General features: G+C 40.3%; 1 protein-coding gene across 2 annotated transcripts in view; it reads right to left on the minus strand.

Annotated features, from left to right (window-relative positions):
* Positions 1-17,437, minus strand: part of CRPPA (CDP-L-ribitol pyrophosphorylase A) — a 397,343-nt gene that overhangs the window by 163,633 nt on the left and 216,273 nt on the right. For both annotated transcript variants that reach the window (XM_043462762.1, XM_043462761.1), the window contains exon 9: positions 7,475-7,606. In XM_043462762.1, the coding sequence (XP_043318697.1) occupies positions 7,475-7,606 (132 nt within the window). The remainder of the gene's footprint in view (positions 1-7,474; positions 7,607-17,437) is intronic.

The following is a 17,437-nucleotide window of genomic DNA, read 5'->3' on the forward strand; positions in this document are numbered from 1 at the left end:
GCTTCAGTTTTTCGAACACGCAATTTTGAAGAAACATTATCTCTTATAACCTTCTTATTTTCCCAAAGAACGACTAAAGCTAAACAATAAAAGCCAAAACAATTTTGAAAGTGAAGAATATTTAGTCTCATCGACACTCCTACATCAAAAAGCCTGACTGCTCTGAACAGGATATCATGGGTTTCTGGAAACAGGTCTGGAGCTGCCTGTTTACTGTCCATGCCATACGATTTGATGGCCTGGATAGAAATGTGAGTTTTGCAAAGAACTCACAGTTGAAGTCCAAGTAATTTCTCACTTCAGGACTTCAGGGAATAGAGTTTGAAGCCTAATCTCTCCAAAGATCTTCATAAAAAAAAAAAAAAAAAAAAAAAACAGAACAAAACTGTGTTGAGCTACTTGACAGCACACACCTATTTGTTCTCCGAGGGATCACGCAGGCTTGGAGCTCTGAGAACACAGAACGAGTGGGGTCCATCTGAGAGGGAAAGACTGGTGTCAGTTGTATCCTGCCAATTCAGGTCTTTGGGCACAAAGGCTTCTGAGAGCATTTGAACCAGTTCATATAGTTCTTAATGTTTCACTTGGAATTTCCTTAAAGTTATTACAAAGTGATTCACTGTCAAGAATGTTTTCTGGATGTCCTTTACAATAGACACAAAACCTTCAAAACCCAGACAACAGAGAAAGAACAGGATTTCTTAACTCATCAAGTAGAGAGATCTGGCTTATGCCTTGGACACAAGATCAGTTTACACATCTTTATCTAATTTACCATTTTGCCAAACAACTTCATTTCACCATTTCACATCCTATTTTGGAGGTTTATAAAAAGCTCCTCGTAAGTCTTTTCCAAATAATTTTTCTTTAAAAAACAAAAAATTACAGACCTGCTTCGGTAACTTTCTTCCCCTTTTATGTCCCTCTCAGAGCTGTTGTTCTTCTTCTAAGAGAAGCTATTGTTGCAGTTGTTGGAAGGGAAGAAACAGTGGTATTCAGGAGCAGAGGGAAGATACAATGAACGTGAAAAGTATCAATCACTCAGCCATGTCCAACTCTTTGCAAACCCATGGATCGTAGCTCTGCCCATGGAACTCTCCAGGCAAGAATACTGCAGTGAGTTGCCATTACCCTCTCCAGGGATCTTCCCGACCCAGGGATCAAACCTCTGTCTCCTGCATTGCTGGCAGATTGTCTACCATCTGAGCCACGAGCGAAGCCCAGAAGATAGAGCGGCTCTCCTGGTTTACCCCCAACCTCTCCAAGACTTGTTTTCTATAGCTCTGTCTGACACAGTCCTTTCCAATAGCCGCATCTTATGAAAATACTAAGTCAAATTAATGCTTTCCAAAGTCCCATTTCCCACTGTATCAAATCCAGTGCAATGCCAGTTCAAAGGAGAAGAAAGGAGACAGAAGATAATAAATAGACTAACACAGCACACACTCCCTTTCTTGCTAACAAATTTTACATTTCCTTAACCTTTCTCTGATGGATGTTAATTCCTTCCGTTATGGACTGAATCTTTGTGCCCCTCCCCCAGATTCATATGTTGAACCTAACTCCTATATGATGCTTTAGGAAGTGAGATGTTGGATTAACTCATTAGAGTGAAGTCCTTGCCAATGGAACAGAGCTTTTAGAGGCCTCACCCTGTCCCTGCCATGTGAGCACCCAACAAGAAAATACCGCTCAGCTGCCAGGAAGGGAATCCTCCTGAGAACTCAAACACGCCGGTGCCTTGATCTCAGACTTCCAGCCCCCAATCTATTGTATCTGCAATAGCAGCAGAACAGACTAAGATATCACCTTTGTCATCTACCTCACTGAGGTATTTGACCAAAAAAAAAAAAAGAGAGAGAGAACAGTTCCCACTCTAAACTAGAATAAAACATACGAACAATAACGAGTAATTCTCAGTAAAATAAGGGAAATAATATAGTGAGGCTTACAGTCCCTAGGGAGAGGACAGAAAAGCCAGACTCAGTTCCCGCATTGCTCTGGGTCAGACTGAGAGACTGTCAACACATAACCTGACACAGTCCGCACGCCTCTCATGTGTCCACTTTCTCATCCAACAAAGGCTTTACTGCAGAAGTTCTGACGTCTGCATTTTAGAAATGGAGAATCCAAAGCCTAGGAAGCTTACGCGTGTGTGTGCTAAGTCACTTCAGTTGTGTCCAACCCTCTGCAACCGCATGCACTAGGGTCCCAATCCTCTGTCCACGGGATTCTCCAGGCTAGAATACTGGAGTGAGTTGCCAGACCCTCCTCCACTAGAAAGCTTATATCCTTTGTTTAAGGTCATACACCTAGTTTTTCAGTTAAAGGGGAAGATACTAGTTCAATTTAAGAAATAACCAATTACAATAGCTTTTGGAAGCACTTTAACCATGAACCTGTGTCATCTCTAAAGTCCTGAGCATGTAAAATGCAAAGATTTAATACAAAACTTCTACAGATAATAATTTTATAGACTTTGCCAAATTCTTATCATAAAAGTTCATATGCAAAATAGTACTTAAAAATGTATAACCGCAGTAGACACCATATGGAAAGCCTTCCTAGAGACAAATACCAAGCTCTTGAATGTAAAGACAACTCGTTAATGGTGCTCTGTTTGATTTCATTTCAATCTAAGACAAGACTCCATATGACATAGATGGAGCTGATATTGCAAAGTGGCTCAAGCAATGCCTGCCCTAACCATAATCAAGCTTTCATTTCTATGCAATAGCGACTGCAGAGTAAAAAACCAAACTACATTTCCCCAGATTCTATAGTATCTGAATGCAATAGGTACTGTTATACACATGAAGAGACTTAGAATGTGGAAGTGGCACTGGAAACAAGGCGACTGTATCTGGGAAACCCTTTCATTTCCTGGATCAGCTACAGTAGCATTTCTACCCACGGCTCATTAGCACGTCATGTACCCATAGCAATGGAAGGCACTTTTCTCAGCACAGTCCCACAGTGCGGCTGAGCATGTCTGTCAACTGCCCTGTTCCTGGATACACAGTGTCCAATTTTAGTTCTGTGACACTTGAGAAATTCTGTAAAACTACAAAATACCTTTATGAAACCTGTCTTGTAAACAATCAATGAAACATTCTTTTTTGTTTACAACTAAGAATATTTAACAATATAATTGCTCTATTATACTGAAAGTTTTTGAGTGTTTATAACAGTAGTCTTTAATGAATAAGGAGACCTGATTTCAGTTACCTGAGAAACCTTTTCAAATGGCCATTCTTCACTCAGCAAACGTAATCAACATTCTAGACTGCTGCTGCTGCTGCTAAGGCGCTTCAGTCGTGTCCGACTCTGTGCAACCCCATTGACGGCAGCCCACCAGGCTCCCCGGTACCTGGGATTCTCCAGGCAAGAACACTGGAGTGGGGTGCCATTGCCTTCTCCGTCATTCTAGTCTACTACCAGCTAAACCTTACCTGCTTCCTGAGAAATCTGTATGCAAGTCAGGAAGCAACAGTTAGAACCAGACATGGAACAACAGACTGGTTCCAAGTCGGGAAAGGAGTTCATCAAGGCTGTATATTGTCACCCTGCTTATTTAACTTATATGTAGAGTACATCATGCGAAATACTGGACTGGATGAAGCACAAGCTGGAATCAAGGTTGCTGGGGAAAATATCAATAACCTCAGATACACAGATGACACCACCCTTATGGGAGAAAGTGAGGAGGAACTGAAGAGCCTCTTGATGAGAGTGAAAGAGGAGAGTGAAAAACCTGGCTTAAAACTCAACATTCAAAAAACAAAGATCATGGCATCCGGTCCCATCAATTCATGGCAAATAGATGGGGAAACAATGGAAACAGTGACAGACTTTTTATTTTTTGGGTTCCAAAAATCACTGCAGATGGTGACTGCGGCCATGAAATTAAAAGACACTTGCTCCTTGGAAGAAAAGCTTTGACAACTTAGACAGCATTTTAAAGCAGAGACATTACTTTACTGAGAAAGGTCCACATAGTCAAAGCTATGATTTTTCCAGTAGTCATGTATGGATGTGAGAGTTGGACCATAAAGAAGGCTGAGTGCTGAAGAATTGATGCTTTTGAACTGTGGTGTTGGAGAAGACTCTTGGGAGTCTCTTGAACTGCAAGGAGATCAAACCAGTCAATCCTAGAGGAAACCAACCCTGGATATTCATTGGAATATTCACTGGAAGGACTAATGCTAAAGCTGAAGCTCCAATACTCTGGCCACCTGATGCAAAGAGCCAACTCATTGGAAAAGACTCTGATGTTGGAAAAGGTTGAAGACAAGAGGAGAAGGGGATAACAGAGGACAAGATGGTTAGATGGCACCAATGCACATGAGCTTGAGCAAGCTTCACGAGATGGTAAAGGACAGGGAAGCCTGGCATGCTGCAGTCCATGGGGTTGCAGAGAGTCATACAACGACTGAGCGACTGAACAACAAAAAGCCCTATACATGTGTGTAAAAGAACTCTGTACAAATACAGAGGTTTAAGAACATCTTGTGTTTAAAAAGAAAAAAAAAAAAAAAACACCTATGTAATTCTATTTAAATATAAACACCTTGTACATCAACACTGTGAAGGTTTGGCCCAAAATCAAGACCATCTACATTACCAGAAGCATCACACACAAAACGAGGTCTTCTTTAAGCCAGAAAGAAAATGTATATAACACAGATACAGAAAGTCAGTTCAATATTCTGTCTTCCAAGTAGGGGCTTATTAATAGACCAAAACCTACCCAAAGAAGAAGCACTTGATGCTAATGTTATAAAAACAAGTGTAAGAAATCTAGAAAGGTTTAAACTGCTCAGAGACTTAAAAGTATACATGATAACTACCTACAAAACACCCAATGGCTTGCACAGAATCAGATTTGGGGAACAAAGTCCAGTGTATGAGTACTATAAAAAGTTGTGTCTCACAGCACCATGGAAAGCAGAAACCAACACTCTTCTCTGAACAGTGAACAAAAACTCCGCCTTGTACATCTTCATATCCTTGGTCTTTACAGTGTCAAGTAGGCATCCGATGTTAGAAGTTCCGCTTCAATTAAATGGGAAAATTAGTACAGAAACATAAAGAGACTGTGCAGGAGTAGTGGTTTCTTATGGTGTATTTGTGAGCAGTGTTTCTCAAAGTCTCTTTTAGGGAACATTAGTCCCATGATTTATCTACGGTTGAGTGTTACAGGAGAAAATGGTAAATGGTATAGCCCTTTTTGCTAGTTTGGAGTTATGAAATGATAAATTAGTATGAAATGATAAAGCCCTAATTAAAGGAGTCTATTCAACTCTATTCACTGCCACTTCCCCAGTTTTTTTAAGTACAGCTCTTTTTCAAATGGCATATCCAACAAATATCCCAGGAGCTTTTGGAAATGCTCCTTAAGGTGGAATTATGCACTAGACAATGTGTTGGGGAAGTAAGAGTCAATTCACATTTCTGTATTTAAGGATAAAAGTAAATCCTACCTTGTAAACATTTTTACGTTTCATTATTATACTGTCAAGAAGAGACAAGCAATGCTAAAGTAAGCTATCTTTGCATACTAAAGTAACGAGAGATAGATCTTGGAGCCACTGCAGGACCATCTTTTTCTAAGTTACTTTTGGTAACTTAGCAGACAGCTGGCTTAGGAGATCCAAGTTTGCTTGAAAGAGCAGTCAGATACTAAGCAGAGGGCTGCAAAGGCTCCTCCTTTTCAACAAGGCCATTTTTCCAAGCAGGTACAGAGTCACATAGATACTCACTGGATTCTAGTTCATAAAAGTATAGACATGTCACATGTGGGAAAATGAGTAATTTTTATGTAAACACTCTACAAGTGTCACCAGGTTTAGGACATAAAAACAGAAGATGTCCAATTATACTTGAAATTCAGAATAACAACAAAAAATTTTGTGCAAATATGTCCCATGTAATATTTGGGACATACTTATGCTAAAATATAATTTTTGTCTGAAATTTAATGTTCTATTTCATCTGGCAACCAGGCCCTCCCCTGGAATGCCGGCTACAGACCCTTTGTGCTTAGTCCAAGTCATAGGACAGAGAGTTCCAGAACTGTGTGCTCCACCATGCCCTGCTTATACGGTTTCTGAGTCATCTCTATTTTATATCTGCAAAGCACAGCATTAGTCATGAGCCTCCATGACACCCTCGCATGGCACAAGAGAAAGAACCGACTTATTTTTCCCACCATGCCAATCCAGAGTATAACCAAAGACAATACATTGAAGAGGAAACATTCCTGCAGGAAGACACAGACCCGAGTTCTTCTTACTCTGCCAGTTTTCTAACCTTGTGCAAGTACATGTAGCTCTTCAGGCCTTGGTTGTGCTGACTTCAGGAACCCTACAGGACAAACATTGTACAATTCCACAATTCTAAGTGAACTAAACTTTGCCATGTCCTTGTGACCAACTGAAGGTCATGCCTGTCTAGGTTGAAAACAGAGGAAAACCACTTCAAAGTTAAAGAAAAACAAGAGATTGGCTAAAAGATGACCCCTACACTTAACTAAAGTCCATTTGTTTCAAAAGAAATGTTACCTTCAGGCTAAAAAAGGCACCTTAAATATTTCATAAACAATACATGTTAGTCATCAACCATATAACTTTAAATACCTCTCATTCCCTGGACAGTCAGTACCCAATCACTTTTATTCCAGACCATTAAAAAAATAGAAAAAAGCTGTCGACTATTTTAACTTCCCTGAGTTCTGTGTGGTACACCTCTAACACACCATAAAGCATTCTGCTAGTTCCATAAAAGGTGTCTATGCACGACAAAGGGCAAATCCATTATCTCTAACAGATTCTCGAAACAATTTGATTTAAATAGCATTTCTCTGCACAAAGAATCTCTAACATTGATTCATTTTGCCTTCAGCTTAAGTAACTGTCTATTAAAAGACAGTGACAATAAGAGTTTTTCTTTAGCAAAATACCATGCCCTCATGCAATCTGTATGCCAGCCACCACTTTCAAGTGATTAAAATCTTGATTACCAACATCTTTAGCACAGCATCAAAGAAATAAATAAATTATACAAACGGCTAAGAGTCATGACCTTAGGGTTGCCAGTTAAACACAAAAGTCCAGTTAAATATGAAATTCAAATTTCAAACTCCAAAACTGGGATGTACTCAAAATTAATATTTATATGAAACTCAAATAACTGGGGATTCTATTTTTTTTGTTTCCATATCTAGCAATTCTATATGGGCTACTCTGTATGAGATATTTGCCAATTTTCATCTTTTCCCCCCAATCAAAACACTCGTTTTGATTTTTAATTTTTCCTTAGAAACAAGAGTTTCCAACTGCTTCAGAACATGAATAGATAAATAATTTTCCAGCCCAAAATTTCATTAATATTTCTTTGCTTTTAACAAAATAAGGTTCCCACTAAAAAAACTGTAGTCTACAGAACATACAATCTTACCAACATTTTTACCTACCTGTGGGAAATATATGAGAAGGCCAAATAATAAAATATTTCTTTTTTTCGCTTCCTTGGCAAACTCTCTAATCTGCATTACCTTTTCCATTTTCTGACCAAATGGTACTGATTCATAATCAAGAAAATACACCTGCAAAATAATATAAAAGGTAACAATTAGAATACCATTCACTTTTCCTTGATTAACATGATCTTAAAAAAGCTCAAAACACATAGAGAACAAGATGGCAGAGGAGTAGGTGGACGTGGAGCACATCTCTCTCCACGGATACATCAGGAATACACCTTCAGACTCAGAATTGCATCAGCAGAACATCAGCTGAGAGCAAACAGGAGGACAATACCAGTGGAAAAGAATACATAGAAGCACGTAAAACTCGGTAGGATGAAGGAACTATGGGGAAAAACAGGAGTGTTAGTAGGACTGGACATGCCCTCAGCAGGTGAGGGAACTAAAGCAGGGGTCCAATCCCCACATCGGGGCAACTGTCTGAGTCAGAGGAGAAACATTTAAGGCTGGAAGTGAAGAAGCTGATCCATGGCAGCCTAAATGGAATGAGAATCAGACAGTCCTTGCTGCAGCCTTATATAACCCTGAACAGAGACACAGGTCCCCTGGAAGGCGCCACAGCCAGGAGCTGGAGTTTAGGGATTGTGGAGCAATCCCAGGGAGAGGGCTGCTGTTGACTTTGGAGAGGTGGATCGAGAGGATGTGAGGGAGGAGACTGTGGTGGGAAATGCCTGTGGAGGAAAGCTGGGCAGTCATGAAAGCAAGGCAATACTGTTGAGTCACGCAAAGCGGGTGGAGCCATCACCATGCCCTCTCTCCCCCCACACACCAGCACTGGCAGCTGAACAATAGAGAGGCCGGAGCATCAAACACCTCGTGCATTGAACCAGGGTAGGACCCCACCCGGGCTGCTGCTTTAAGTGACTGACGTGCTGATCTACAGAATGGGACCCCAGCCAGGGGGGCCCCCCTCTATGTGCCTGATGTGCCAAACAACAGAGAAGGGCCCCAGGCAAGGGAGCCCTCTAAGTGCCTGAACGGGCGGGGCTGTGGAGAAAGACTGGCCAAGGAGGCCTTCTGATCGCCAGCCTTAACTCCTGCAGCGGAGGCACCCGTGTCCCTGCAGACTTTGTGCTGCCGGGGTCCCCGCAAGCCAAGCCGCTGCAACACCTTCCTGCTCAATGCTCACTGGGGCAGAGCTGCCACAGGCAAAAAAGAAAATCTTGCGTCTATGCAGACAGGGTCGCTTCGGTCATGTCCAACTCTTTGTGAACCTATAGACTGTGGCCTGCCAGGCTTCTCTGTCAGGGGGTTCTCCAGGAGAGAATACTGGAGCGTACTGGCAAATACTGCTTGCCATAACCTTCTAGAACATATTTTCTGCTGCCCTAGCCGCCAACTCCTCTGAGTACCTGGTGCTGCCAGAACCCCTGCGACCCAAGCAGCGGCACCACCTCCACACCTGGCCCTCACAGGGGCAAACCCAAGTCCTCAGGGCAGCATCAGGAGCAAACCCCAGTGGACGACCACATGCAGAGGTGAAAATAAAATCACAACTGAAACCCAGGGGCAGTGTGGCTAAGGAAGAAGACCTGAACCTTCCCACCAGCTGTCCAAGCTGAAGATTAAATCAACACAATCAACTAGGCAGACTCTGTGTCTATGGAATATATAAAAGGACACTGAGAGCTCCCACAAAAGAAAACTCACTAGTTCTGATAGCCGTGGACATTGGAGGAAAGCACACACAGTAGTGGGACCATATTAGAATCTGAGCTGTCCCCACAGCAGGTCTAGAGATCAGTACCAGTTGAAGGGCATCCTAGGGAGGTGAGGTGGACTGTGACTTCCAGCAAGCGAAAGGACTCTGACAGCAGTGACTCAAGAAAAACATTTGTTATTCTTATGTTTTGATTTGTTTTGTAAATTCTTTCAGATTCTTTTTTCTTTCTCTTTCCTTCCTCCCCACCATCTGTTGTTGTTGTCGACTTTATTGGCACTATGAAATCTAATTAAGTTTTTGAGCTTTCTTTTCCCCTCAGTCACATTTTTTTACTGTTGTTATAAATCTCTGCCTCTATGTTGGGCTTTTGCAGTTCTGTGGAGTTTTCTTTGTTATTTTTTAATTTTAATTCTTAATTTTTTAAACCTATCATTATTTTTTCTACATTTATTCCTTTGTTTGCTTTTCTTACTGTTCTTTTCGCCTTGTAGTTAACCTTTAATGTATATAAATATTCTTTATCTACCTCTATTTAACTTTGCATATCTAGTCTTTCTTTCTTTTCTTTCTTTCCTTTCCTCTCAACATATTTGTTAGTTTTATTTTCATTGTTTTATTTCCCAATTGGAAACTTGCTTTAGTTTTGTTTTCCAGTTTGTGCTTTAGTTAGTTTTGTTCTTAACTGGTAGATAGAATTTTTGGTATCCTTTGTTTGCCAGGTCAATCTACTGTACTTTACTTTTGTTGGACTGTTTTGATTTTGCTTATGGGTGTATATATATATGTGTATATTCAGCTACTTTTTATTGTTGTTATAAATCTCTGCCACTACATTGGGCTTCTGCAGTTCTGTGGAGTTTTCTTTTTTCTTTTTCTTTTTTTCTTTCTTCTTCCTTCCTGTGAAAAGACAACCCTCAGAATGGGAGAAAATAATGGCAAATAAAACAACTGACAAAGGACTAATTTCCAAAATATACAAGCAGCTCATACAACGCAATACCAGAAAAACAAACAAACCCAATCAAAAAGTGGGAAGAAGACCTAAACAGACATTTCTCCAAAAAAGACATACAGATGGCTAACAAACACATGAAAAGATGCTCAACATCGCTCATTATTAGAGAAATGCAAATCAAAACTGCAATGAGATATCACCTCACACCTGTCAGAATGGCCATCATCAAAAAGTCTACAAACAATAAATGCTGTAGAGGGTGTCGAGAAAAGGGAACACTCTTACACTGTTGGTGGGAATGTAAATTGATACAGCCACTGTAGAAGATGGTATGGAGATTCCTTAAAAACCTAGGAATAAAACCACCATACAACCCAGCATTCCCACGCCTAGGCATACACCCTGAGGAAACCAAAATTGAAAAATACACATGTATCCCACTGTTCACTGCACCACTATTTACAATAGCTAGAACATGGAAGCAACCTAGATGTCCATCGACAGAAGAATGGATAAAGAAGTTGTGGTATATATACACAATGGAATATTGCTCATCCATAAAAGGAATGCCTTTAAGTCAGTTCTAATGAGGTGGATGAATCTAGAACCTATTATACAGAGTGAAGTAAGTCAGAAAGAGAAAGATAAATATTGTATTCTAAAGCATATATACAGAAATCTAGAAAAATGGTACTTAAGAATTTACTTACAGGGCAGCAGTGGAGAAACAGACAGAGAGAACAGACTTGTGGACATGGGGAGACAAGAGGAGAGGGTGAGATGTGTGGAAATTGTAACGTGGAAACTTACATCACCATGTGTAAAATAGACAGCCAACAGGAATTGGCTGTGTGGCTCAGGAGGCTCAGATGGGGCTCTGTACCAACCCAGAGGGCTGGGGTCGGGAGGGAGACGGGGGCGAAGCTCTAAAGGGAGGGACACATGTATGCCTACGGCTGATTCATGTTGAGGTTTGACAGAAAACAGCAAAACTCTGTAAAGCAATTATCCTTCAATAAAAAATAAATAAAATTTAAAAACATACAATTAAAATATAGCAATTATTTTTATCAATTTATATTAACTTCTAGTTAATTGTTTCCAGTGATAAATACTTAATAAGATGAACCTTTCTTTATAAACACAGAAATAGTAAACACTCACTGACAAATATAAAATGCTATTTCTATTTGTGCCAGAGTCAATGCATAAAGACTATGGTTACATCAACTCATTCAACTTTCTTCATAATTTGTAATTTGAAACTAGGCAAGATAGAAATAAATGAATCCATAAGAAATTATCAATATTAATAAAATTCAAGGGACTACTTATCCAAGAACATGAAGGTTTTAGAAGAATCCCTTTCAAAGTAATAATTGGAATTTAACAAATAAGCATCTACTTCTTAAAAGTAAATCCAGAAGAATTTTATATAGAATTCTTTTAGCTGTGTTAGTGTTTTTTCTTGAAATTGTTTAAGTAACTATTTTTTAAGCGTTATTTTTCATTTAAATTTAAGGTCTCGGGTGATTTGTGCTCTTTTCATCAAAGTATTGAGGTGATACAGTACTATCTTTCATGGGACATAAAAACCAAAATCACAATAGCTTCAAATTAAGCTATTTAAAATACAAATGCACATATACAATGAGCATAAAGAAATATATGTATTCCTTTGCAACATCAACTCAAGAATTATTTGTTCAATTTACGTGTGAACAACTGAACTGAACTGATGTGTGTTTACTAACTACAAGCATTTTAAAATAGGCTCCACCTTGTATACTAATACTAATCCTTTATACCAGTCAGTCAGTCAGTTCAGTCGCTCAGTCGTGTCCGACTCTTTGCAACCCCATGAATCGCAGCACGCCAGGCCTCCCTGTCCATCACAAACTCCCAGAGTTTACTCAAACTCATGCCCATCGAGTCAGTGATGCCATCCAGCCATCTCATTCTCTGTCATCCCCTTCTCCTCCTGCCCCCAATCCCTCCCAGCATCAGGGTCTTTTCCAATGAGGGTCTTTTCCACCTTCACATGGGGTGGCCAAAGTATTGGAGTTTCAGCTTCAACATCAGTCCTTCCAGTGAACACCCAGGACTGATTTCCTTTAGGATGGACTGGCTGGATCGCTTTGCAGTCCAAGGGACTCTCAAGAGTCTTCTCCAACACCACAGTTCAAAAGCATCAATTTTTCGGCGCCCAGCTTTCTTCCCAGTCCAACTCTCGCATCCATACATGACCACTGGAAAAACCATAGCCTTGATCAGACGGACCTTTGTTGGCAAAGTAATGTCTCTGCTTTTTAATATGCTATCTAGGTTGGTCATAACTTTCCTTCCAAGGAGTAAGCGTCTTTTAATTTCATGGCTGCAATCACCATCTGCAGTGACTTTGGAGCCCAAAAAATAAAGTCTGACAGTCCCTTCCTCTCTGTTCACTCATATGGAAATGTTCTCTTTGAAAAACAGACAAAGAAACACCTTATTATGTTCTTTCTATAAAACAAAGGAGTGAGTTTTTTCACCCATTATATTACATTTTGCTTTTCCAGGGAAAATTACTTTTATTCCATTTTTAAAGATAATTATGAGATAATGAGCAATGTATATTAATTTAATAGACAGTCAATAACTTTCTTGGAACTTTTCATTAACTATTTATTGTTGTTCTTTAGTTGCTAAGGCATGTCTGACTCTCTGGCAACCCTACGGACTGCAGCTTGCCAGGCTTGCCTGTCCATGGAGTTTCCCAGGCAAGAATACTGGAGTGGGTTGCCATTTCCTTCTCCAGGGGATCTTCCTGATTCAGGGATCAAACTGGCATCTCCTGCATTGACAAGCAACATTCTTTACCACTGAGCCAACAGAGAAGCATTATGTATCGCCAGCTGAAAATATTTAGCTGCTTCCTCTTGAAATCTAAGGTTACAATAAAGACTTTTTCCTTAAAAATGCTTGATTCATAAAGAAACTAAAAGAACAAAGAATAAAAGCAAAATAAAATAAAATTGTAAATGTTTGGTACAAAAAAAAATGTTTGGTACATATACACAATGGAATATTACTCAGCTATAAAAAGGAACAGAATTGAGTCAGTTGTATTGAGGTAGATGATCCTAGAGTCTGTCATACAGAGTGAAGTAAGTCAGGAAGAGAAAAATAAATATTGTATAATGCATATATATATGGAATCTAGAAAAATGACATAGATGAGCCTATCTGCATGGCACGAATAGAGATGCAGATGTAGAGAAGAGACTTGTGGACACAGTGGGGTAAGGACAGGGTGGGGTGAATGACAGGGTAGCACTGACACATACACAGTCCCATGTATAAAGCAGAGAGCTAGCAGGAAGCTGCTACATGACACAAGGATCCCAGCCTGGCACACCGTGACAATCTAGAGGTGTGGGATGGGGGAGGCAGCGGGGAGGCTCAAGAGGGAGGGGACATACGCACATCTACAGCGGGTTCACATTGTTGTAGAGCAGAAACCAACACAGCACTGTAAAGCAATTATCCTTCAATTAAAAATAAATTTTTTTAAAGTGTTTGGAAAAAGGAAAGCAGAAAGAGAAAGTTTCAAGTGTTTCTATCTGCTGAGTAACTGAAGAAAAGACAATGCAAACCTGAAATCCTGGGCTCACCTTCCCCTAAGCTCTGTGTCCTTTAAAACTTATCAAAGTAAAACTTCAGGTTTTTTCCCAAGCAACAATACTTACGGGAACTCCTGACTAATGAACCACACACAGGCTGGAAGAATTGTGAATGAGCTAACAACACGAGATTCTGCTTCCAAGTAGCTTGCAGCCAGGCACCCCCTAGCTAGGACCTGGAAGCTAATGACTGTCAGCAACTGCAGAAGATGTCAGTCCCTGTTTGTAGCTTTGTGGTTGTTGCTGTTGTTCAGTTGCCAAGTCATGTCCAACTCTTAGTGACCCCATGGACCGCAGCACACCAGGCCTCCCTGTCCGTCACCATCTCCTGGGGTTTAACCAAGTTCACATCCATTGAATCGGTGATGCCATCCAACCATCTCATCTTCTGTCACCCCCTTCTCCTCCTGCCCTCAATCCTTCCCAACATCAGGGTATTTTCACATCAGGCGGCTAAAGTATTGGAGCTTCAGCATCAATCCTTCCAATGAACATTCAGGGCTGATTCAGGCCATGCCCACCTCTGTCCTGTCTTTTCCCCTACCCTGAAATCTCTCACAAAGTTGATAAAACTAGAGCTATGTAGTTTGACTAGAGCTATACGGCTTCTAGTCTCATGAGTTTTATACATTTAGCTGAGCCTAAAATTGCTGTGTGCTTGCTACAGAAAGCAGGCTAATTCCCTCAAATTGAGGCAGTTTTGGAAACTGCAGTCATGGTATGGATCTGAGGCCAGGAGGGTGACAGTCTCTCCGGAGCCCATAAGGCCAGATCACTATACAGCCCCCTACTAGTTGGACTAGCAAACAACACTGCTATTGAAAATTAAAAGCCTCACAGGACTATTTAACTCTTTCAACTGTGCAATTATCTGCACTAGTCAGATACCATGAAATGCCAGAGGCCACCAAGCCCAACACACTTCAAGTGAATGGAATGCCCTAGAATTTTGTAGTACACAACCTGGGCAACCCTACTGCCAGCCTAGATTGATAGCCCCACACACACACATTTCTTGTTGAATTCAAGTCCTGGCAAATTTTGAGTTCAGAAAAATCTCACACTAACGTTAAGAAAACTGGGTGGTGGGGAGAGAGTTTGTGTAAAAATAGCACAAGGAGCAGAAAAGACAAGAGCATTATAATTGGTAATTATAGCTTGCATAGAAACGTAAAATGCACAGAAAGGAAAGAATGGAAATGCTGGCAAAACATTAATTAGAGAAGGAATGATGACTTATGATACAACTGGGACTGGATGTCCGCATCAGGAAACTGCCATTAGAGTTGGCCCAGGAGGAAACGCAAGCTGCCAGGACCTGGGGAACCCCGATGGGAAGTCAGAGCTGGGAGCCGGTGCTCATTTTTAATTTTCCTGAGAGAGTGTCCTAAAAGACAGTCTAAAATTAATTTATAAAATACCAGTTAATTATATTAATTATTAATTATAAAAGCAAATGATAGGACTTCCCTGGTAGTCCAGTGGTTAAGAATCTGCCCACTAATGCAAGGGCCACAGGTTTGATCCCTGCTGCCGTAAGATTCCACGTGCTGCAGAACGGCTCAGCCGCTGTGCCATAGCTATGGAGCCCGAGCTCCAGGGACCACAAGCCTCGACGGCTGAGCCCGTGTGCCGCAACTGCGGAAGCTCTCACGCCCTAGAGCTCCTGCTCAGCAACGAGAGCCCACTGCAGTGTGAAGCCCACACACCGCACGCGGAGAGGAGCCCCACCCGCTCAACGAGAGAAAGCTGGGGCAGCAACCAGGACCAGCACGGCCGAAAAGAAATAAGTAATTAAAAAAAATTTTTTTAAGGAAATTATAACTCCAACAATGAAAAAGATATAAAAAATAAACTCTAGACAAGAATATATTATACTGTAATGAGAACATTCAATAGATAAAGTGTGCTGAGTCTGCTTTTTTTTTTTTTGGAGGACAGAAAGTAGAGACCATACATTTGGTTAACTTATAGCTAATTATGTATATTAAAAAGTAATGCTATTTAATTAAAGCTATATACAATTTTATAGTTTCTCAACTTTCAGAGTGACTAAAGGATTATTTGTATCAATGCAGCAAAGCATAGGAGCAAAGTCAAGTAGCAAACAAAATGACTGGCCAACATCAACAGTCAAAAAAATAAGCTTGTAGAAAGAATCCCAAATATAAAAATAATAAAAGATAAATGTAATACTTTCAATTATTTCTTAAGTGAGAGATTTATCAGATTGGGTTTTTAACAAAAATCTAACTCTAGGCTGGTTAAAATATAAATGTCTAATGAAAACTATCCTGAAAGTATGTATTTTATAGTTAAGATAGTTTTCATTAGACATTTATGTATGTACTGGTATGAAAAAGGCACACCATGCAAATGCTACCAAAAATGAAGGTTGTATCAATATAACATGATATCACAGGTTTTAAAATCAAAAAAACATTGATACAGATAAAGAAAAACAGCACATAATAAAAAGCAAAACATAATAATCATAACTTTATTACTAAGAAAATAGACTTTAATACACAAAGCAAAAAAATGACTGGACTGTGAGAAAACAATATCCAAATCCATAAACATGGAGGAATATTTGAGTGCACAGCTCTCAGAAGCTAACATATCAGAGAAAAATTTTTTAATGTCAAAAGGTTTCTGCAGAAGATAGGTTGAGGGTATTTCCCTTTCCTTCCAAGGTTATTCTGTTCCACTTCTTGTGGCCGTTTTTATCTAAGAGAAGTTGCACAGGAGCTGGTACCACTTCACATTAAATGAACCAAACTCCCTTATTCACTGATTAGATAAAAGCTAATTTTTCTTACAGAAATAGGTGTTGTAGCAGAAAACCTCTAGGTTGAAGTGAAGGCTATGGTACATGTGCAATGATTTTTAAAAGTCCTCATCAAGTCATGAGATTCTAAACTACGAATGGAAGGCTTTCAACCCCAGCCATTGGTCTGTAAGATTCAACATACCCTAGCTCCTTGAAAACAAAAAATGTTAACAACACTTAAATAAATCAGTAGGCCTAAGCTGTTCACCAGAGATTCCATGAAATTAAGGAAAAAGTACATGAAAAGTGAGCTCTGGGCAAACTATATGCTGACAAACTGCCTATGGATCCCACTGTTAACCTAAAATAAAGATGGTGGCCTGGGAAATCCCACAGAGGAGCCTGGTGGACTACAGCCCATGGGGTCACCAAAAGGTCAGACACGACCTAGCGACTAAACAACAACAATGACGGGTTATTTCGCTTGGGATCAGAAGAGAACTGTGAGTTGGGGGTCTGTAAACACGGTGAGCCACATTTAAGTTCCCACACAGGAAAAGGAGAAGGCTTCTACTGAGGGAAAAGGAAGTTGGAGGGCCTCCTCTTCTGGGAGAAGAGTTCATGGCTTTCCATTCACTGAGTCGGGTCAGGAAAGGAGTGTTTCTCCTCCCTGTTGGCCTCTGCTATAAATCTCAGGCCATGAGAGCTCCCTCTTCTCGTCTCCTAACTCATTTTAGTAGAGGTTTATGTTTATAGAGGTTATTCCCTTCATGGATCTCAGCCTTGTCCTGGCAAAGGGGCTTGCATAACTCAATGAAGCAATAAGCCATGCAATGCA

Source organism: Cervus canadensis, chromosome 3 (assembly GCF_019320065.1).
Source record: "Cervus canadensis isolate Bull #8, Minnesota chromosome 3, ASM1932006v1, whole genome shotgun sequence".
Lineage (NCBI taxonomy): Eukaryota > Metazoa > Chordata > Mammalia > Artiodactyla > Cervidae > Cervus > Cervus canadensis.